The 25,231-nt window shown below is 33.4% G+C and overlaps 1 protein-coding gene across 1 annotated transcript; it reads right to left on the bottom strand.

The window, feature by feature from the left end:
• Positions 1–1,368: 1,368 nt before the first annotated feature.
• Positions 1,369–22,685, bottom strand: LOC145666237 (uncharacterized). Its single transcript, XM_081733303.1, has 5 exons — positions 22,671–22,685; positions 17,886–18,171; positions 12,159–12,270; positions 7,839–7,945; positions 1,369–1,394 (listed from the first exon to the last, which is right to left on the bottom strand). Exons 1-5 carry the CDS (start codon positions 22,683–22,685, stop codon positions 1,369–1,371), a joined length of 546 nt encoding a protein of 181 aa, XP_081589429.1.
• Between the last annotated feature and the right edge of the window lie 2,546 nt (positions 22,686–25,231).

The following is a 25,231-nucleotide window of genomic DNA, read 5'->3' as shown; positions in this document are numbered from 1 at the left end:
TTAAGTTCGACTAAAGATAGAAGAATTCAGAATTTTATGTCATCGAAATATTTATGGTTATTGAGAAATTCGAAAAAAAAATATATGAAGCTACTTTGCCTGGGAGGCCCCGCTTGCCCGGATAAGTGTTGAGAGCACAGATTCAAAGAAAAGAAAGAAAAGTAACTCGCCTTAGGCACAGCAAAATTTTTCAGATTTTGGTTTATTTTCTGCTAGTTTGTAATGCTGACATTAGAAGAAAATGTGATTTACCTAATGTTTTGAAATCTCGAACCCTTTTAGAAACAAAGACCAGTTTCCTTTCAACTTCATTTGCGAAAGACGGGTTGAATGAATCATATGTTATGCCAGAACACAGCAGAATTTTTCAAAAATTCCTCTTTTTACCCTGCTATCAGTGTTTTTCTTAAACTTTTCCCTAAGTTTGGCTCCAAAAGGATGATAACTAAACAAAGACATGTGTTTTGCGGATATTCGAATTGACAGTGAAACAATTCGCAAATCGCGAGAAGCAGATTGTTAATCATTGAAGTCAGGCTTGGACTGGCCAGGGCAGGAGAGCAGGGATCCCTACCGGGGCCGTCTCTAAATTTATATTGTAGCTCGTTAAGTGCATAGAGTTTGGTGGCCCCCAACATCGAATGTAGTCTTGGAGTCCCATTATTGGAATAAAACTAACAGTATTTTAAAGTCTTGTTTGGGACTTTTTGTTTGTGACCTAGTAAGAATATATTTCAACAACATGAAGAATGGACTCCCATGATATTGTCTAAATGTGTATTGGGGCTCCATGAATGACAAAATGAGACTGTTTTTTATAAGGTCCTGCTGGATCCGTTCTGTTAGTCGTTTGACAAGTTAATGCAACACCATAAGAAACAGACTACGTCCCCATCCTGGTACCATTACCAAGCGTAAAGAAGCTGACAGCTTTATGGAGAAAAGACACACAGACATCCATTGCAAAGGCCTTACAAGACTCTGTTAAACAACAACAACAACAACCATTATCTCCTCTTCCTCCTCCTTTAACCGGTATAACCGTGGGACGTAAAATTCAAATTTCAAACAACAACAACTACTACTATTATTACTACTCTACTAATACTAATACTACCACTATTACTACAACAACAACAAAAACAAAAACAACAACAACAACAACAACTACTACTACTACTACTACTACTACTACTACTACTACTACTACTACTACTACTAATAATAATAATAATAATAATAATAATAATAATAATAATAATAATAATAATAATAATAAAATGGGCCCTCCAAGTAAGGCTCCTGCGGAGGCCCTATACCCTCCAGTCCTAGTCTGGTGATAATCTATTTGTAGTTATGATATTTCCCTTACTTTCGTCGTTTTTCTAAATATTCTAGAATAAAAATATAAATCATGTATGAAATTTGCGACTTAAAACCACGGGAATTTACAGTATTTTGGCTATTTTGTTTATCTACAACGAAATTTTCATATGCATACTTCAATATTATCGTTATAATTTCACACCAGTCTGCGACAAGCTGCAGATAAAATGATCCAGACCTGAAGCGAATTCGTAAGTATGTAGGGTATATTTTTTTAAAAAAAATTAGACTCGGGAAGACAATCCAGGCTTTTGTGACCAAAGTGTACCATGGAAAACCTATATTGTGTTCATTAACCACTAGTGGAGAATATAAAATACTATGTAATAGTAAGAGCATTTTTATTTCATGTGTTGTATGAATGCAGTTTATCTATTGAATGTTGGTTGGTAGTAAGTTGAGGATACCAACCTGATGTCAAAGTAGAATTCTGAGTTATTTCTTTTTACCTAGTATTTAAGATATTAGTTTACTTAGCGGTTTTGGCCAATTTTTTTAACAATTAACATTGAAGAGTCGAAATTTACATGAAGGAACACTAAACAATAAAATCTGCTATATTTTTCGTGTATTCATAGAAACAATTTTCCGAGTGTGTTATATACACTATATCAAAGATTGTTAATTTTATTTTGTAAATACTCGTATAGAGTTTCCTGACTTAACGCAAATAGATCGTTGAAGGGATCTTTGTGTAAGTGGAATTTTTACCATAACCGAAGTTTTATCGCAAATACCTATGACATGGTACGAAAAAAATACTGTTTTAATAATATTCAAATGCTAAACTCAATTATATAATGTATTTCGTAAGATACAGAAACTTATATTGTTACACCAGCAATACAAAAAATAACAAATTAATAACAATGCAACAATCGTTAAGTACCTATTTAGTTTATGAATAACTTATTAGATATCTGTCAAAATAGAATTTAGAAATATAAACCTGCTTCTTAATTCGGATGAAATACCGTTCGTAAATTGTCGAATTCAGATAACTTGGAAACTGCCTGTATATATTTAAAATTGGATTTGAAAATTGTTCAAGTTATATTGTTCAAAGATTTTGGTCTTGTCTTTATAATTGGAGCATTCAGAGCACAAGAGAATTAAATCCAATCACAAAAGTTGTGAGGAAAATAGACAAAGTTTCGTACACTACGCTGAAGTACACGGAAAAGTTAACACGGTTCTTTATACACTACACGAATTGTTTACAATGCCTCAAAAGAGTAATACTCCCGAAAATAGGAACTAAATACATGATTCTGATTCGTTGGAGTTATCTGTTTCTTACCACGTAGCATGCATATATCAGAAATCTAACGCTCCTTGCTATCAGTCCTCGTGTTCGAGCGTGCTAGGGCTACGGTCTAGTAACGGAAGTCGCCTTTGACGTAGGTTCAAACCCGGGACAAGGAAAGTGTTATTTTTTTTACAAAAAATTTATAACACTGTTTTCATTAAAATAAGATGAAAATAATACTCGAAAAAGTGATTTACTTAATTTGTGCCGATAAGTAGTATTGGAACGAATTAGAAGCCCCGCAGGGCTTGTTGTGTTTCACATTGACTCCCATTATATAAATTTTGTAACCAACTTAAAACAGCTAGCTAGGGTACTGCGTAAAACAGCTGGCTAGGGTACCGCCCGAAAAATCGTACTTCTGGGAGTATTACTCTCCCGAGCGGGTCGCCTCAAAGGAGCTTTAGACACGGACTTTAAAGATGAAACATGTGCAAAATGATAAAAAGGTGGACTTGGTTCCCTTGTGCACTGAACGCACCAGTTGCTTAAGTTTATACTGTAATAGGAAATTTTGTTCTTATGATTAAGTACGTGTTGAAGCTATGATAGATATACTAGCTACGTTTAAAATGCCATCGCTTAGTTATTACAGGATGCTAAATATACATAGCATTCATATTAGAGGATACTAAATTTATATTACAAATTATGAAACAAATTAAATTTATCTATGTATCAAATCAGATCACTTTTATTTCCCATTTTCTTTGCCGTCATTCCTAAAGTCTACTATTTAATTCAGTCAAATTTGCTAAAACTGATTGCGTCAAGAGCACATTTTCTTATTGTTTTCTAGCGGTTATATTTGATTATTTGTTTGTTTCGTTTCATTGTTGAGAAACAGCATTTTACTACTGGTATCAGTGTTGTAATACAGGGCCTTCGAAAAAGAATAATGGGGTTTCTTGTAGTGGCGGGGCTAGCCGGAGCCGGGAATCTAGGCCGGGTTTTTTATGTGACAATAATAATTGAGGCTAATTATTTTATATATTTTTGAAAGTTTATAGTAATTGTTGCTTTTTATTCTCTACTGGAAAATTTTGGAAGCATTATTTATAGTTTCGGTTGCAGGTTTCCTGTTACACAATATGTAAAACAATACTTGAGGTCCACAATATGAACCAAACTATAGCCATAATATCTATGGAAAATTGTAAACTCATGATATATATATATATATATATATATATATATATATATATATATATATATATATATATATATATATATATATATATATCATAGTCTGGGTTCTGGCTGGCCCCAAAGCTTTTACTTTCTAAATCCGCCACCGATTTCATGAGGCTGCTGTGCAGAAGTAATGACCCTTGTATGGTTGATGATACACCGTTTTGTTTGGCAACATATTAACTTTATTCAGTAAAAATTAAGTATAGTGCTGCCATAATACTATGATGTGACCAACTATATTAAAGTGTACTTGAATGTTAGTATATGTTTCTATATGTGTACCATTCATAGCACGACACATTTCCAGACAATACAATTTCATGCCAGACCTAATAGAGCGTGTTTGTCTAATAGTACCAATTGCCTCTTTGATGCTTGCTTTCATGTGGTTTGCATTATCAATTATAACACGGTACACAGTGTGCTTCTTAAAAAAGAAAACCAATGGTGTAAGGTCAGAGCTTCTTGGGGGCAAAGAAATGGGTTCTTGACATTCAATGCATCGATCTTCAAAGTGGAACATACAAAGCTTGTGAAACAATATGAACAAAATGATGGGGTGCCCCATCGAGCAACAAGATAACTTTAAAGATAGGTGTTTCCATCTGAACAGGCTGTGAATGGTGCATACATACAAACACATTGATATACAAATACATTAATAATATAATGGATTCTGATACCACTGCAGTTGTGTTTTGCACTGAAGAAAACTATTTAAATTTCCAAACAAAATGATGCAACATTCAACAATCCAAATACTTTAACTCGTGCATTCAGCCCACGAAAACCCGCAGTTCTTTCTTGAAGATCCTGCACATAATTAAATAAAACTGTGAACAAATTTGTTAATCATCTCTTTAATCTTCGTCTTCCATATGCCAAGATAAAAGCCAAAATTAAATGTGGTACACATTTCATTATCATTTTTTCTTTTTGGTTTTGTCGTCTGTATATAATGTGTTAAAAGCTCAATATTAGATGTGGTACACAGTTAACTCTTTAATCATATCTTAAACGTGTAACATTAAAATTCCAAACTAGATTAGACATTTATTCATCTTTTAACTTTTTAAATCAAATCTTCGAGCTTGAAATACAATATTCTGAAAATATTAAATTTCATACAATATTCGTTTTAATAATAAAAGTTTACAACAAGAAATTGTAAATTAGGCATATTTTAATTTTTTAAACATAGTATGATGTATATTTTCAAGCAACACCTAGGTTCTTGACAACATTATAGGTTTCCTATGCATTCTTATACTGGTTAGAATTATTCTTTAAGATCACTTATTAGCAAACATTCTCATGCAAAAGAAAAACAATGAAACTATCCTTGGAAGTTTATTTAAAGAAGTTAAAATTAATATATATATATATATATATTTAAAATTATAAAATATTTGTAGGTAAACTATATAATACTTTAACATTGTTTGGTATTATGTTACATTACTACATACGAACTCATTACATGATGGCAAAGTTGTATTATTGTAGAAAACATATAACGTATCATAATTATATAACATATCATTATATTTATTAATATAAGTCGTTGCATTTATATAACGTATCACAATTATCTGTATATGAAATCAGACTATTTTATCTCCTCCGTTGTTCAAACAATTAATGTTCTTCAACATTGTTCATGGAATCCGGCACTAAATTCACATAAAATTTGCCAAAAATATCTAGTCAGACTAGTTTAGACTTTGACTACACTTTAATAAATACTTTAATCCCTTTCTCTAGTATTATATGAGTTCTGTGGTATTCTTTAGTGCACTACTTGCCTTATATTATAATTCAGTTGTCTCCTTTTGTGTAGTAAACAGGTAAAAATACATAATCCTGTTAACCATCTTAAGACTTACTTTTGTCACTTGATATAATAAACACAATAAATCACAAGTAATATATAGCATAAACAAACTAAGCGTGTAACCTACGGCTAAAAGCTTTCCTGCGTATATTATTCTTACAACATATGAAAATTGGTCTAACAATTATGAAATAAAAAATTTCAGCCACACTAAGCATACTGGCTCCAAGAAACAATGAAATAACACCTCCAAGAGACACTGCGAAAAAATGTATGTATTATTAGAAGTGTTGTAATTGAATTGAAACATTATGTAACTGAATGGATAAAAACCATAACGGTATAAAGAATATTTTGGCCAAGATCATTAATGACAACTTCATACCAGAAAGTTCGCATGGAAAAAACTCCTAAGTAGAATAATGTTATTTGCCTAGATATAATTGTTTATAATAATACCTTTCTTAAGAAGCTTATAGGATCAGTTACTTTTAATTAAACTCATTTTTTCTCAGAAACAAAATTTGTTCATTTATATAGCTTAAAATTACAAAATACAGTTATGGCTTTCATTCATTAAACTTACTTTAAAATATAGGTCTAGTAATTACAACTTCTAAAATTAATATACTAAATATTCGTAATTGTAGTTTCGAATTTATTACACAACTATCACATAACTATTCTCATCATTAGCACCTGATATGTAGTATGAAATATCGTTAATGATAATTTGGATAGACTTATATTTTTGAATTCTATATTGTTCCTGAATTACTATTTTTAATGAACTCTATTAATCGGGAATAGACTACTTTCTCATATACTTTGCTCAGTATTAAAATTGCTCTATAATTAGTTTTACATGTTTTATACCACCTTTATGCACTGCTATTACTTTCGAGATTTTCACTGCTATAACTTTCGAGACTGCTATTACTTTCGAAAGTTTTATTACTTGTATGTTCTAGAATGAGTGCTATTTCCTTACTAGAATCTTTGATAGTGTTTGTGTTTATATTATCCTACGTTTGATTCGTTAGGTAATGTCCTAATTATGCTACATACAGTGTTTCAGTTTCATTTACAGACTTGAAAATTAAACTTTCTTCAACACTTCCACGTATGTGTTAAGAATAGTCCCCTGGTACCGGTAATAATTCTATACTGGCTGCCAAGTTTGTCCCAACTCCTGTGAAAAATCTGTTGAACACATTTGCTACTTTTACTGGGTCATTCATAAGGGCTACAAGTTCAATAACGGTATTTATTTCCGCATGTTTTTCCTTTGTTGGAATATTTATTGTTGATTTAATTACCTCAAACTTTTCTCAACATTATATCCTGCTTTTATCATACCTAGGTATTATTCATATAATAGGTGTTTTTGACAGTCTAGTTATCTCTCTTTGAGATATTGTGGTATTGGTTGTGTTTCTCGCAAAGGCTTAAATTGAATGGATTTTGAAATACTTTTCCAAATAGTATCCTTTATTTTAATTGAGTTAAGTATAGCTATTGTCATCCACGGTTGGATTTATATCTTGTATTTGTTAGTACATCTTTTGTTAGAGTGGGTTCATCTATGGGGGGTGGTGGTTCAGTGGTAGAACGTTCACCTCCAGTGCTTGGGGTCAATGGTTCGATCCCAGCTCGCGCCGTGTAAACCTTGTGGTGGACAAACACCGTTATCGTGGGTTTTCTCGGGGTTCTCCCGTTTCCTCTTACTATATTCATTCCACCATTTCACTCATCTCTCATCATCACCCTCTCTTTTAGCCTAACCGGCATACTCGTGGGACATAAAAAACAAAGATTTCATTTTATTTCATGGATTCATCTATACAGTTCTGAATTGTTGTTTCAAAAAATTGTAATTCTTTTGATGGGTATGTTGTAGTGTACACTCCGGTTTGGGGCCATCTTCTTCTTTATTTTCTCATAATCCCGAGTAGTAACTTCTAACTCCTAGAGAATACAAAGAAACCAGTCTTTGTAATGATCAAAGGACAGGAAAACGAGAAAATAGAACTGATGTTTAATAGAGGATGGTACACTGACACAAAATACAATTACTGAGTCGCAGCAAAGATTTCTGTGTTCCTCTTTACTTACCAGCAATATCAAGCGAACTTCGGATTACCCTGAGCCGAACTCTCTGTGTGCTTAGTTTTACACTATACACCCATTTCCCATACTCAAATTTTACATTTGGATCCGCCCTGAAACAAATAACAGTGAGTTTCATTACCTATTTTTTGTTCGATTAGCATGTGATTTACATTGTTAAAACTCAGTCAAAAGACTTAAAGTTATATTTATTACTAGTGAGAGGCAAAATACGAAATTTCATATTTTAAAAAGTGCCTAGAATGGCAATGGAAACAAGGATGCTAATGCTTCATAATATGGGGAGTAAAAATAGTTTGTTTTAAGGTTTTTCGTTTCTATTTCATCAGGCATTCTTCCCAAATTGTAAAACTAAACACAACACACTGAGCAAGGCTATGTGATAAAAATATATAAAAACACAAACGCATAACAGTTTCAACACACTAACTGTGTCTAGAGAAGGAGTTGAAGTCTGATGAAGACACATTTATTGTGCTGAAGCATTTACGTGTTTGTATTTATATATATTTTTATCACATAGCCTTGCTCAGTGTATTTTTTTGCTTAGTTTTACGTTTCAAGAAAATATTTCGGTAAAATTTTCATATTTAGCCAAAATCTTTACATTTCTTTATATTTTGTATATATAATATGCCTAATCTGATCTCTAACTTCGTTGAACCCAGTTATCTCGCACTACATCGAAGGACAAGCATATTTGTTTCTTCCCAACACTGAAGGGAAGGCTCCTCAACCTCCTAGTTTCATCTACTGGTAGAGGGAACTTCTTTAACAAAGTGTAGTTTACCAACAACTCCAGTGTTGGCGCCGCAGCATTCAAAGTCGAGCCAACATCCCTCTTTTGCTTCCAGACGTCGCAAGATGTCGACTCCTTTTTGTATGATGACAATCCGGCAAAATACAATCCATGATCTTAGGACCCCTTGAAACCAGGTTACAATCCTAGTAATATCTACAGTACCTCGGATTAATAGTACTACTAGATTTGTAGGCTTAGATATTACCTATTCTATTGGAACCAATGACTCGTGCAATCCGCCCATTTCGAAGTGGGATGAACTTCTTCACTCCCGGCAGGAGGTTTCTTCACATTTGCCTCATCTTACTTTATGAAAGAAAAAAATGGCAACATAAAATTTACTTCTACCCCCAATTGTAGGAATAGACACTGGCGTAACTTAAGTTTTTAGACTAGGGGTTAAGGATTATTAGTATGACGCGTAAAAGTGTTTTTACGACTTACTTCTAGACAGATGCATCAAATTTAATAATGTTTGGTACATGAGTGGTCCCTGCCTACTTAGGTTTAACCACATTTTTGGCAGGAAAAGAAAAGGAATATGGAAGTGACATGAAAAAATAATAGAAACAACCGTTATTAGAATCCAATCCAAGAGATAAATAGTAATATTGGAGATGCCTTTTAATTCCAAATTCATATTTCATGCACATCCTATGGGGACGAAGGGTTCAAGTACTTTACATAAACCTATGTCCCAGTTCAAAAAACGAACATTTCAGCTAATTGTTCAATAAGAGCAATTGAAACACTGAAATTGATGTTTATCATCTTGTAACTTATATGGTTAAAAATCAATCAAAACATTTTAATTAATGTTTACCACCTTGTGACTTATATTTTAAAACATTAATAGAAATACCTACGTTAATATCTAGTACATTACACCTCGAAAATATTTTAACTTTCTAAACTTCAATAATGCTTTAAATTCTTGACACTAAAAGAGAACCCACGAATATTAGTCAACCACTTCAATCTCATATGACCTGAAACAAAAGAGGTACTCCTTGTGCCTCAGTAGGCAATGCTGTATCACTTAATCACTTCTCAAAACTTTGTTTTTTGGACCCGTATGGGTCGCCAGAGGTGTTCTTTTACATATTTGGTTATTTTTATCAAATCGAAACTTAAAAGCATGTACCTGCTAATCAGTGACACAGTTATTAATTCAATTTTGAAGAGCGGTACATAGCAAGAATAGTTTCACTTTTTTAAGATTTACCTAAAAGACGCTTTGATTATATTGGCAATATTATGAAATTCTATCTATATGAAAGATCTAGTTAAGTTCCGAACTACATTGACATGAAAATGAAGAAATAATTGATGAAATGTGTGCGGAGATAGAAATATGCCATGAAATTCTCACACAGGATGTTTATTTTACTACAAAGTCAGCTTAGTTCAACTTTAGATCGACACCTGACCCTTTGCCACAGAGGTAATCACTGTACGATTTATTAGAGTGAAGTCACATCTGGATTTGAATGCTGAAAGTTGAAATCAATAAAACACATTGTTGATCGATATATCGAAATATTGAAAATATTGAAAATGTCAAAATATTGAATAATATCGAAATCATCGAATATTGAAAAATATCGGAAATATCGTAATATTGAAAATATCGAAATATAGAACATTAAAAGTATCTAAGTATCGAATATTGAAGAATGTCCAAATATATAAAAGTAGCGTAATACTAAAATGTCGATATCGGCTAATAAGCTTTTTCGTCACTGATGTTTGAAAATATTTATAAATCATTCGATATTTCGAAACATCTCAGTCTTACGGCAGATCCATGATATAAGCTGCATTATGAGAGTATATAACAAAGTTGTACAAATACAAGAAAAATAATTATTATTCATATGTTCGGCAACGAAACGAAATATACTATTGCACGTTAAAAATCCTAAATGAAGAAGAAGAGATACCAGCTCTAAATATGGCAGACAACATACGTATGTTTATTAGAATAACTATAAAAATAATGATGAAACAGTTCCGAACATACACTAACTTCAAATAATATAAAAGTTTCGTAACACTGAAAAACTTGCAAAGTATAAATGAAACTCAAAATATGTGTTAAGCTGCAACTAGTCATCTCACATAGACAATAAAAAGTCGATTTAAACACAATCTATAAACAACATAGCGTTCTTCTTAATAACGATACGGTATGCTCTTTGTATACAAAACACTTTATGAGAGATTTCAATTATCCAAAAGTTAATTATGGTTTTCAGTCATTATAGAGTTCTTTAAAGAAAATACGAAGAATTGAACGAAGTATACACAAGACCCTTAAAAGTCAGAACTATAATATGATTTCCTGAAACTAGCAAAATAGCTATTTTTATACATTTAGACATCTACATTAAAGCATCTCAGGGAAATATGAAATCGAATAAAAAATCTATTTAAATAAACTAAACTTAAGAAAAAGGAGAATTTTAAATATTGAAATAAACGCTAGTGGATAACTGCTAATCTGTTTCCTAACCATTGCCTTGCAGAGTACTAAAATGTATAAAATATTGTACAAATTAGATCTATGAAGGCCAAAACACAAACAAACAAAAATTTTATCGACTTTTAAAAACAATCTTCAAAACAACAAATCACTATACTTGGGGCAGAAGATCTGTGTTTTCCTCCAAGAATGGAAGAGGAAAATGATAGAAACAGTTAATTAAAAAATAGAAAAGAAAAGAAAAGATTTGTAAAAATTTACTATGTTAGTTTCTTGCCTTCTCGTTCTGAAGTTGGATTAGAATGCTTTGCTTGAAATTCATCTAATTTTTGTGTTGCATGTTATTTTGGAAGCTGACTTTTACTTTCTTGAGAAAGCTAGAAACCTATTGATTTGCTTCATTTATATATATTCATTAAGCTCAGTGAATGAATGATGCACACCTAAGACACGTTAATTAACACATAAAAACGTCCATTGTGGTAGAAAGTAAAGTATAAAATGTTCTCAAGTAATTGTGTAAACCATAAAATTCAATTCAAGATATTAAAACGTTTATGGGGAACTAAAAGCAAAGATACACAAGAAGGTTATCCTGTTGAGGGTTTGAAGATCCAGCATTATGAAAAATACACTTACTCGACAACATGAGTGAGCACAACTGTTGGTTGTTTTTCTATACAACTTCTAGGACAGTTACAGGTTATTCCATCTACATGTTCATCATGAATGTTCACTTTTACTTTCTTGAGAAAGCTAGAAACCTATTGATTTGCTTCATTTATATATATTCATTAAGCTCAGTGAATGAATGATGCACACCTAAGACACGTTAATTAACACATAAAAACGTCCATTGTGGTAGAAAGTAAAGTATAAAATGTTCTCAAGTAATTGTGTAAACCATAAAATTCAATTCAAGATATTAAAACGTTTATGGGGAACTAAAAGCAAAGATACACAAGAAGGTTATCCTGTTGAGGGTTTGAAGATCCAGCATTATGAAAAATACACTTACTCGACAACATGAGTGAGCACAACTGTTGGTTGTTTTTCTATACAACTTCTAGGACAGTTACAGGTTATTCCATCTACATGTTCATCATGAATGTTCACTGCACGCACTTTATCTGAAAGACATAATAATTTATTATTAAACGTTTTAATACAAAGAATACACTTGATAAAAGAAAACTGAACATAATGGTCTCTTAAAGTAAATAAATTACACCATACAATGAGATGTACTCTCATAAACAGTTTGAGGATAGTTTCAGTGTGCACAAAGGCCATGAAAGGTTCAAATTGTTCTCCCCATTCATGTACGAGGCAAAAAAGAAAAATATATAAATAATATAAAATAAAATAAAAATAGATCTCCTAGCGCAGCAACTTGCAACAGCTGTGTCAAGCAGTTACATGGGGCGTGTTGCGGAATTTTAAAACTTAAAAATAAATTTTATGCAGTACAATAGACGTATAAATTTAGACTGTTATGACGCATTTTATCTTTACCATGAAGAAGTTAAAATCAATTTTGCGGCCATTGAGTTCGACTATATATACAGGTGAGCGGTAATTACGTGGACAAACTTGGACGACTCAAATGAATATTTGAAAACGCAGCTGTGCGTCCACACGGGATTTCCCAAAGAAATGGAGGGTTTCCCGGACATGCTGTAAAGAAAAAAAGTGTCACACGTTGTTAACACCATGCGCACATACGTAGCTGCGTTTTCAAACATGCAGTTTTCAATAGAGTAGCTCTGACTTTCTAAGTGACGTTTTTAACCGCTCTCTCTACGATTTATTGTTTTTAAGCTGTTGGCCTTTGAAGTTAATGTTCCCACGCTTTCGACACTCTGTCACTTCTAAACGTGACGTAATTTCCCCCATGTTCACTAGGACTTTACTTTTTTGCTTCTTTGTAAAAGGTTTGTCCACGTAGTTACCGTTCACCCTGTGTATATTAGTTAATAGTACAGTACATAACCTAAGCGTGTCACGATGTCATGGCGTTTAGTTAAATATGCCATGAGTAAAGAAAATAAGAAGTTAGGAATCACTGTCCTAGCGACACAACCCACAAAGTTGTTTAGTTAATTGCGTCATGAGTAAAAAAGGGAGAAGTTTTGCATTGCTGTCCTACCGATATAATCCACAAAGGCTCATAGCTAGCTACAGACGGCATTGATTGTATGCTGTGTGGTTAGCACATCGACTTCCGTTTCTTTGATTTCTGGCTTCCTGAATCGAAGTTTGCTCAAGTAGCTTCCCAGTTGCCTAAAAGTTGAAAATTCTGTACCTCTATTGAAGCTCGATTCCGGAAGTACGAGCGTCAATCATTCGCCTACACTAACCAAACTTAATCTGCAATATAGTCTTAAAACAGTAATACATATTCGATTAATTATTTGACATTCAACAAGTAAAACAAAATAAAATTAAAGTGAAAGCAGGTCTATAATAAAATTATGTATTCTTTGAGAGGATACGTAAACAGTGGGGACATACATGTAAAAATATCGGAAGATATTACGGGGACAAAACTAAGGATTAAATATTGCTGCTGTTGCTTTAAAGTTTAGCATCCCTTTCCGCACCGAGGTTATTTGAGACGTGAACCTACAGCTTAACTTAGAATCCGAACTACATGGGATCTACCACCTGGAATCAATCATGTGTCAATGCATCAGGAGTTTGCAAAGAGCGTCATGAGTAGACTGTAAAGATGAAATGTGGTTTAGTATATTGTTCTTGGATGAGGCTTACTTTTGTCTCTTTATTGCAACAAACATTTTTTTTGTTTCAGTATAACAGGAAACCAAATATGTGTTCAAGAAAAAATAACATAATGAAAAAAATCACAGTGTAGCCAACTTTTATGAGTTATATATTAATCGAGCCGATTTATGAGAGAGTGGTACTTTTTAAAAAAAAAAAAAAATTGAGAATTATGCCTTATCTTTTCGCTACTGATGACTCAAACGATACACAGTAGTTAATAATGGTTGTAAATATATAACCTACACATCGAATGTTGCATTTGATCTTCTCAGGGGTGGATCCAGGACGGACTTCTGGGGGGACGGTGGGTTGTAATAGTGCTTCTTAGAGCCACTTTTAGGAACTCCAAACTCTGGGATGGGTTTTATTTATATATAAAATAAAAAAAGGTCCTCTTCTGAAGGGGGGAATCGCCCCCTGGATCCGCCACTGGATCTTCTAAGGACACTATTTAATGAATATCTAATCCCATGGTAATTCAGATTGGCATAATCATGAGCAGTTTTCTTCTTGCTTAAACTCAGATTTAAACACATGTAATCATTTAATAGACCATTTTCTGGCAAAGGTGTTCCCCTATAGTCTCCAAATATGAAGTATCATAAATTTTGTACTTGATTTGAATGTTCTTCACAGTATTTTGTGAAGTCGTATTCCTTTTTCTATGAGTGCAACAATATGCAATTTAATAGATACTTAAATTAGAAGTAAAGTTTCAGTTCAAACCTGAAATTTATCAACTGTTCTTGGCCATCCTTTAAAAAAATGATGTAGAGGTAAGAAATAAGCACAAGATTATCTAGTCAAATTAAAACTGATTAATGACAGAAACTCGGGATATTATTTCATATAGATTTGTTACCATCACAACCAATACTCAGGAAATTACAAACTATAAAATCACACGAATATAAGCTCATAACCCTGTTGTAACATGCAGATTTGAAAGTTGGGGGTTAATTTAAAAGAGATGGAATGGGCTCAGAGGCAGATCGTGAGAGAAGTCATGTAGGGATTTATCACTTCAAATTAAGGGAAGAGAAATAGCTAACGCTCTAGTTGTTGTATGCAAAATTTACAACATTAAATAACTTTTCTTTCTTTAGTTACTTTAAACAAATAGAACTTTAATTTTAACAGTATGACTTACCTTACGAGCAGCGCCTGCATAGGCTTATGACTTTTGGACACAACATTTTTAGAAAGACAAGTTCATGCAAAAAGAAACGAAAGAATGTGTGAAAAGAAAAGATCATATAACATAGAAAGCAGCGAACCCACTTCTTTAAATAACTTTTGAAGAAATATCTAAGGGTGAATTTAATCTCATCATTTTGAAACATGAAGTAGGAATATGCAGCGCATAACGTAAGTCACATCGGTATAAATTTCGTTTGAGACCAAGAGAAGAAAACTCCCAAATGTAATCATTTTATATACATTCATAATTAATATATTAGATATTTCTTTCCTCGGTTTCAAGGAATTAAACTTTAATTTTACTTCCCTTACTAGTCACGTCTGGGAACAAGTCTGGCAAGTAGAGAAAAGGAGAAATTTATTGGACTGAGTATTTTATTGGACATTTAGAACGGACTAACACATTAATAAATGAGTAATATTAAAAGTAGGAAACCAGGAATAGAATGTTCGGACAACATCAAAAAGGGAAGAATATGTCAACATTCGTTTATACTGTTCAAAATGAAGAATGCTCAGAAAATTTAACTTTTCAATGTTTTATATCATACGTCGGTTGAAAAAGAACACAAAGGGCATTCACATCTTGCCCACCCCTCACGTTTATGAGAAATTTGTAATTTTTTCCTCAATTGTAATAGACATAATATTAAATCCTCTTAATTTGTTTAACTTGTCTCTTTTTTTAAATACGTAGTTTGGCTTTTCTCTAGTTTTACATTTGAACTATGAGTAAACAATGATTTTATTTCTATACTTTCAATAATGAAATGAAATGAAATGAAATATTTTGTACACCTTTAACGGGGTTGACGAGGTACCTGGGTACTTACAACTTAATTACCATAGAAATACATCATTCAAAAAAATTTAAAAATGTAAAAAAAAAAAAAAAAACTGATATGGTTAGGAAAAGCTAGGAACTCTTGTAAAATTCTAATATTAAAAAAGAATCACTTATATCGGCAAGAGTATGGGTATGGGTACCTGGTCATACGCATAAGGATTAAGATCCCACTTTTATGCCCTTTCGGCTAAGGGAGACGATGATTAAAGCAAGAGAATGATGATGGAATAATTGGTGGAATGTACAGTGGGAGGAAATGGGAGTACCCCGACAAAACACACGGACACGATGTTGTCCACCACAAACTTACGTGACCGGAGATTGAACCAGCTACCCCACGCACTACAAGTATGCTCTTTACCACTGAGCCACCATACCTTCCTTTTATTTTTAATAATATCCAAAGTAATTTTAACCTTATAAAAATGCTGTGTCTTCTTTATTTAATTACATTTATGCTACTATCGTTATGAAAAGCAATAACTGATTTAGAAATGCCACCAAAATGAATTTAATGCTAGTGAAGCACGATGACCATTTTAATTATTACGTGTGTGTATTTCAGCGAAAGAAATCTTACGAAGTTACTTATACCTTCAATCTTTCTTATACATTCTTTTTCTCGTTCCTCGCTGCATATTCTTTGATTTTCTGAAACAGAAAACATATTATTTTGACAATAGTTATACCTAGAAGACAACTAACTTACTAGTGAAAACCTTCTTATAAGTGATTTGTGACTGATATATTAATATCAAACCAATATTTCAAATATTCCTTTGGCTACATTTCAATGGGTTTGTCGTGAATTATTGTTTTAATATTGATTTTTCTAAAGTCCCACAATTTCATAATAATAAGGCTGGTTCCTTACAAAGTAAAAAGTATTAAGGAAAAATACAGAAAACATGTATTAAATATTATATATATAGTCAGCGACAAAAGTTCAGATAATTTGAGTACAGTTTTCAGTAATATGTCCAAAATAAATTTTACCAAAACGAGAAACAACTTTTGTGGCTGGCTGTATATACAGGGTGGACTATTTATTTTGATATGTCCTTGTAACTTTTTAAACCAATAAACAAACAGGGTTCCAATTTTGCATTATGCATGTATCGGGGAACATTATTTAGCATATTCTGTGTTTGCACAAAGTTAACAGTGTTGCCAACCTAACATACAGTTATAGTTTCTCGAATGGTACTACGTCAGATTATTACATACGAGTATTTACAGTTTACATGTAAAACGAAAACATACAATATCACACTTGTTATGTGGTGCTGTAAGCTAATGTCGTTACAGTATCGTAAACGTCCAAACTTTAAAAACCTCTACAGCAGTAACAAAGCAAATAATATGGACGGGATAATGTACATCTCAAATATTTAGTACTTTACTGTCTAAAGCTATGATCATGATATGACGGATTTCGAATGAATATAAACAAAATTACAATAAATTGAAAAGTTGATTTTCTTCAAAAACCTTTATTTCGAAATACGACTTAGATAAGCATCTTATTCATCTACATTATTATACACGGTTGACTATTTATTTTGATAGCCCAACTTTTAAACAAATAGACAAAAAGGGTTCAAATTTTGTATTGTGCAAGTATCGGCAGGAGGATATTGTTTGGCATATTCTGTGCTTGCATAAGGTTAATCAATAGATTTGAAGACCACAATACCGTTTACAAGAATTTGATATCTAAAACCTTTTTGGAGATGTGATAAAAATATTAAAAATTTGCAACGCTACTCAAACGAAAGCTTGGAAGCTTAAAGGAAATTCAGGAATTACAAAAATTTGTAAGTAGAATGATAGTTAGAATTCCTCAGCGTGGTTTTGCATTATCAACATTAACTTTGCTGATTTAGTAGAACTGAATTATTTCAAACTTACCTGCAGAGTAACCAATGATTATATCAGTGCAGTTACAGAGTTCCATCTTCTTTTCCACTTTGCACTGAGCTACACAAGCGCTATAACTATAATATTTGAAAGCCCATAATCCTTCCGTTTCTTCCGGGAACTTGCATTTCCTAGATCCAATCGGTATATTTCTTACGTCCTCATCAGAAATTTCGTCTATTAAATTCAGCAAAGTATATGACTCAGACAATCGTGTTGCTGAATTAGCAAGATCTTCTGAATAAAGAGGTACTGCTTCCAGGGAATGGGTCGCACCCTGCGGAAAAAATAACTAATAGTTACTGTACAGACTGGAAACAAAGTGTATTTATTTATCTTCAATATATGTATTAGCACTGCTCGAATGAAGCTGCTTTTTCGAGGGAGAGTGTAACTTTTTGAGACAAATATTGAAATTGGCTTACATATGTTTCAGGAAGTTGTTCTAGTGATGTATTTATATGAAATTGAGAAAATATTTTCCTATCAGGGAATTAATCCTTCTTAGACGCTCCACGAAAATTATTTGACGTGAGGAGGGAAATCTCCTTTTCCCGTTGATTGGAACCCTGTGTATTAGACACGAATGGCAGCTTGAAATAAATTATAAAAGCATCTTTGTACTCATTATACAAATCTTAAGTAATAATAATAATAATAATAATAATAATAATAATAATAATAATAATAATAATAATAATAATAATAATAATAATAATATTAAGGTGACGAAAATCGACTGGAAGCCTTCGAAATGTAGGTGTGGAGAAGAATGGAAAGAATTAGTTGGGTCGAGCGGAAAACGAATGAGAGAGTGTTAGAAATAGTAGGTGAGAAAAGAACACTTTTAGATATTATTAGGAAGAGGAAGAGGAACTGGTTGGGACATTGCCTAAGAAGAGATTGTAACATGAGGGACGTCCTAGAGGGTATGGTGGAGGGAAAGAGAGGCAGGGGGCGAAAGAGACTACAATTAATGGATAATATTAAAACAGAAAGATCATACGCGAAGGTTAGCGGAGGACCGTGGAGCATGGAAGCTTCTCAGCTGCGGCAAGTGACCTGCCAATAAAGGCAGAATACCTATGATGATGATTAAGACCTCATCAAGTGAACTCTAACAACGTTGTAATTATATCAGTGCTATTACGTTCCGAACCAAACCTACATTCAGAATGAAAATATCTACTATTCCTGTCCGGTTGTTGTTTATTTACCTCTGTCCCAATCTCATCCAGGACTTTTGATTTTGATAGTAGAAAAAATCATCACCATTCTTATCTGTAAATTAAAATGCTAGGTTTAGATGTTTGTGGTCAAGTGAACTTTATATTTTTGTTTCAAATCCTTTCGACAACGAGATCTCAAAAACCACAAGTGCTAGAAACGCGCTGATTTCCCTGGTCGATTCCAAATTTTATGCAGATTGTTTAGTTGCAATTGAATATTGAAAAAATGGCCGTTATTTCTTAATTACATTTTTAGGGGTACACTGGAAGTGTTGAAATTTTAAAAGTAAAACATGATATCCCACGAGTTATATATTCCAACACCACATAGTTGTATACAGGGTTGTATATCTCTCAGGCGTTTGTTTCATAACCAAATGATAATGAAAAACGAAGGATAACCATTTCTCCAGTCTAAGATGAATCTTTATTGTTTGAGTTTGAAACGTTAACCCGTTCTACGATAACGTTAACCCGTGCTGACTTCACGACAAAGTCATGAAATGGCGTTTCCACATTATGATATAATTTAGAAATTCCAACCGTGATAACGGAGAAACTGAAAGAGACAGAGAAACGAAGCTTTGCACGAAGCAACTAGACAAAGGGCGACATCTGCTCTTGTATTGACAAAAAGCATCAGATGAACAGTGTTGCCAACCCAAGATAAAGTTGTGTTTTTGTAAATGGAATAAGCTAAATTGAATATCATCATTGGAAGCAGCAATGAAAATAAAGATAAAGGAGATTGTAAAGGCAGATGAGTGTTGCAAACTTTTCGAGAAATAATGTGTAATATGTGTTCGCGCATAGGTGTTGTACACTTTAAATCAGATATTGACAAGAATTGTTTGCATTAACTCTAAGCCAACAAGCATCCGCTGAAAAGTGTAGCCATCAACAGAAGGAAGAAATTGAGTTTGGAAGAGATACAATAACTCGGAAAAGGTCACTAGTGCTGTATGGTTTAAAACCTATAATGTAAGGCAGAAGAGCATGAGAAGTAATGCCGTGGTAATGTGAGATTGATAACTCACGTACTGACGGATATATTCGGTATCTTGTTAAATTAGAGAACTAAGGTTTGTAAAAGATGGCAACGCTGCACAGCAGCGGCTGTTTTACTCCTGATTTCATCATGGTTACCAGCGTCCTTAAAAGCCCACGAGTACATAAACCCATCCAAATTGAATGCTGTTTTCATATTTTGACCAGGTTGTTGGAATTCTAACCCGCTGTGCAGCGTTGCCACCTTTCACAAATCTTACTTGTCAGCTTTTACAAGATATAGTATAGCTCGATCAGTTATCGATCTCACATAACCATGGTTCTACTCCTTATGCTCTACCGCCTTACATGATAGGTTTCAAAACATACAGAACTAGTGACCTTTTCCGAGTTATTGTATCTCTTTCAAACTCAATTTCTCCGTTCTGTTGATGGCTACACTGTTCAGCGGATGCTTCTAGACTTAGAGTTAACGCAAACAATTGTTGGCAATATCTGATTTAAAATGTACAACAACTATACGCGAACACATATTAAACGTTATTTCTAGAAAAGTTTGCAACACTCATCTGCCTTTACAATCTCCATTATCTTTATTTTCATTGCTGCTTCCAATGATGATATTCAATTTAGCTTATTCCATTTACAAAAACAAAACTTTGCCTTGGGTTGGCAACACTGTTCATCCGATGCTGTTTGTCAATACACGAGGAGATGTCGCCCTTTGTCTAGTTGCTTCGTGCAAAGCTTCGTTTCTCTGTCTCTTTTAGTTTCCTCGTTATCATGGTTGGAAATTCTAAATTATATCATAATGTGGAAACGCCATTTCATGATTTTGTCAAGTCGGCACAGGTTAACGTTCTCAAAGAGAGCTGTTATTTCACTAGTGCATGTTTATGGTCACATAGAATACATTTGAGGGGTGTGCGTATCGCAACACGAAATTATAACCAAAAATAAGGGACACCCTATACTACATATACAGTATATATAATCGTAATATTAACTATCTTTACAGACTGTTTCGTAGCCTGGAATACCGATTCAATTTTTTAAATTAATCCTCGTGGTGGTAGTCGCATTTCTGTGTTCATTGTTTAGAGAATTTTGAAAATATTACTTTTATATTCTGAGAATAGAAGTAATATTATTTGTGTTATTATAAATATATTCTAAAAAAATAGGTGAAGGGTAGGTTAAATACCCTATATTCGTGTACAGGTTTCGAAAAATTAGCTTAACCTTATATCAAATTCATCTATAAAATATTATTCTACAGTTATCATGCAATAATATAGAAAAATGTTATGCACCACAATAGTTTCTCCCATAGTTAACACATTAAATTCTATCTTAATTTCCTCATTCATTTTAAGTAGCCTTTTCAGCGTTGACACTCTGAAAGAGAAAGAAAATTAAACTAATAATTTGGTAGAACTTAAATTATTTTAATTATGTAGAGATTTTACACAAGGAATAGAAATAACATGAGGTTTTTCTTACATCATAGTCATTATAGATGTAAATTTAATGAAAAATTCAAATACTGAGAAAATACGACTTTATCATAGACCAGTCGAGTTTCCAGTTTACTTTGCCATGCACTAATCACTACGATACGCAGTTCATCCTTTCATTCTTACTCTTCCAATTTCATGATAAGTCACCAAGACTACAAGTTCTGTACTATAACTTCTGCTATGGGTAGAGAACTCAAGTTGGAGAAGAAATATATCTTTGGTATAATAGTATAATGATTAGTGTACCGGTAAGCCAGAATCTCAGTCTCAGTCTCCAAGTGAGTCATAGTACAGAGCTAGCATAAATGACTCATTTGTTTTGAAAAGGCTATATTTTCAAAAGTATTACATGTATACACACGAAAGATGTATGAAAGATATATGAAAAGAACCACAAATACACCAAGTTTGTATTGTGTATTCTAGGTAGCAACATGAGCCCATGATCTTTCCGGTCGGGTATGGCAGTGTGGCAGTATGAAGTTAGTACCTTTCGAAAATGCAGAGGAAGCAAGAAAAAAGACGTCGTGTGTACGTGTGTCGTGTCAGCAAAGAGGCACGCATTGAACATTTATAGAGGATGTACGAGTATAAACCTTGTGAGTTTGTGGTCATTTTTCATACATCTTTTATGTGTGTACCTGTAATAATTTTGAAAATATAACCTTTTCGAAATGAATGAATCATTTATGCTAGTCCTGTATTTCAGTCTGTAATTATACAGGGTGGTTTGCTGTTATAAATTTAGAACGTGATTCTTTATATCAAATGAATGAGAAAAATTCTAGTTACGGTGGGATGACAAATATCTCGTATCAGAGTTATAAATCAGCGAAAATGCGAAACATCACGTAAGGATCTAACATTTTAAAATGATCTAATTTGAAAGTTATGCAAGCGGTTCAAGGAACTGCATATGAACTAGCATGTGTTCTATCTAATTATCAATGTTTCACAATCTTCTGTTGCAACAAATACTCAATCAATACTTAAAAGTATATCCCTGTATCTCAACTTACTTCAAGCAATTCCATACGCCGGTGCAGATGATTGTGATATTTAGGTAGCGCGGATAATATTCCTATGTATTTCATTGAACCGCTTGGAATAGGATTCGTAACTTTCAAGCCAGAACCTGTAACTTTCAGATATCTCAAAAAATCAAACGAATTTATTAAGTGATTCATAACGACGTACATACTAGTTTCTACAGGTGAAATCTTTAAGACTGAAATTAACCAAGATTGAAAATTGGGTAAAGGAAATGTATCTGACTCTAACGTTTTGAAAAGGTGATGTTCTGTAGCTTTGAGGCGTACAAAACTCCGAGCTTAATAAACTGAAATCCCATGTGGTTCACAAATGGATCTTGCTTTTACTTAACACTAGAAAGACCGTAACAATCCACAGGTTTGTTGATCGGGAAATAAGTTCTGACGCTTATGAACTTAAATGTAAATGAAATTACACTTACATAGGATGTTAGAAAAATGTGTCACAATATTTTGAAAACAGATTCCTTACATTGAAGTAAGAAAAACCTTTATATGGATCTGTGCTCAAAAGTGGTTAGTTTTGAAGTTATAGGATGCGAAAACGTGAAAAAAGTGAACTTAGGACCTATCGTAGTCGTATCATGACATTACTGAGGAACTGGTATGTGAACTATCCAAATATTCATGTTTAAGAATGTTCAAGTACTTACACACCAATTTTTAGAGTGGCAGATCGAGAGTGATCAATTACTTCCAAACAGCCTCTCTAAAAATGATTGAGCAAGTACCGGAGGTTCTGAAAAATGAATATTTGGATAGTTCACAAACTACTTCCTCAGTGATGTGTTGACCCGGCTACGATCGGTACTATAGTAGTGGAACTATTTACCTTTAAAGTTAATTTTTTCACGTTTCCAGCACCCTTTAACTACGAAACTATGCACTTCCGACCACAAGTCCAAATGAACTTATTTTCTTATTCTGATGTAAGGAACCTATTCCTAAAATATTATGACAATTTTTTATAACAATCTGTAATGGCATGATGTAGCTCAATAATGCACCGTGAATTCCAAAGAAAGAAACGAAGTGTTCCAGTTTGATCAAAAATTTGTCCAAAGGTGCGTATAAATAATAAATAGGATACATATTTTACATAAAGACATTGAGGTAGAAAGAAATACATTAAAACCATTCTACGTCCACACTAAAGATCCACATATTAAGACGAATAGAAGAAATTTAGTCAAAAATTGAAACACCAGTGGAAACAGCTTTATCACTTAACCCTACAATCACACCGTGGGGTCACCGGCGACTCCAGTGCATATAAAATGCGTTCTGCGCCAGCGCCGTTGTGAGAGGGAAACACAACACTTCGTCTAGCTTCAGTTCGAAGATGACACTGCAAGTTGCATTGTTGTGTTGGTGCGGAAAGGTCTGTGTTATTTCGAGTGCTCGGGTCATATATGACCCCACGGTGTGATTAATGAAACATAGTTTGTTTTGAATAGCCACATAACAAATCAATTTCTAGTGGGCGATTTTTTTACGAATGGCGGCATCAAGGAAGTTTTCTAACCAGGAAGATATTGTACGCATTTTAGAAGAATCAGATGATGATCTGTCCGATGCTGATGAACTGTTAAGTGAAAATGAGGATAATGAGGAGCAGGATGATCAATCGGAGGATGAATTTGAACCTGATGTTGATAACGATGATGTTGCCGACTTGTTACAACGTAAAGTCATTTATGGGAAGAATGGCAGTAAGTGGTACACTAAACCCTTCTACCAAAAATCCACTAGAACGTTGAAAAAAAGAAAACATTGTTATTCATCTCCCATGGCCCAAGAAGGAAGTGAAACAAAGAACCGATGCAAAGGACATTTGGCTACTTTTTTTCAGATGACATTTTGAACACAATTGTGACTTTTACCAATGAAGAAGTAGAAAGACAAAAGTGTATCTTCAAATCAGATCAGAGTTATCTATCCCCCACTGACAAAATTGAATTGTGTGCCTTATTTGGTTTGCTTTATCTAGCCGGTGTTCTAAAAAATTCTCACCTGACAGTAAGTGATATGTGGTCTGATGCATTTAGGAGCACTATGTCAAGAAATAGGTTTGAATTTCTCATAAACTCCTTGCGCTTTGACGATAAAGCTACAAGGGACCAAAGGAAATCTGTAGACAAATTCGCTGCCATCTTTGTGCGTCTGGGGTATCTTTGTGCGTCACTGCTCTGAATATTATACTCCTTCAGAATATGTCACAATAGATGAACAATTATCGGGGTTCAGGGGTAGATGCCCTTTCAAAATGTACATTCCCAGCAAGCCCGATAAATATGGGATAAAAGTTATTATGATGTGTGACGCCAAAACATCGTATATGTGTGCAGCAAAACCATATGTTGGAAAAGAGAGAAGAGATTCACAGCTTGCAATTCCAACTAAATATGTGTTGAATCTCACACAATCCATCCATCACACAAACAGAAATGTAACTATGGACAACTGGTTTAGTTCCTGTGAGGTAGCTGACAAACTCTTGGAAAAAGGACTCACCATGGTTGGCACTA

Source organism: Thermobia domestica, chromosome 12 (genome assembly GCF_964235325.1).
Source record: "Thermobia domestica chromosome 12, izTheDome1.hap1.1, whole genome shotgun sequence".
Lineage (NCBI taxonomy): Eukaryota > Metazoa > Arthropoda > Insecta > Zygentoma > Lepismatidae > Thermobia > Thermobia domestica.
Note: the sequence above shows the minus strand (reverse complement) of the source record. Positions and strands in the feature narration are given on the sequence as shown.

Coding starts and splice junctions, on each gene's coding strand:
- LOC145666237 (XM_081733303.1), bottom strand. Junction 12,271..17,885: donor AATCATTGGTTACTCTGCAG/GTAAGTTTGAAA, acceptor TATGTCTTTCAG/ATAAAGTGCGTGCAGTGAAC. Junction 7,946..12,158: donor GTGCTCACTCATGTTGTCGA/GTAAGTGTATTT, acceptor TATTTGTTTCAG/GGCGGATCCAAATGTAAAAT.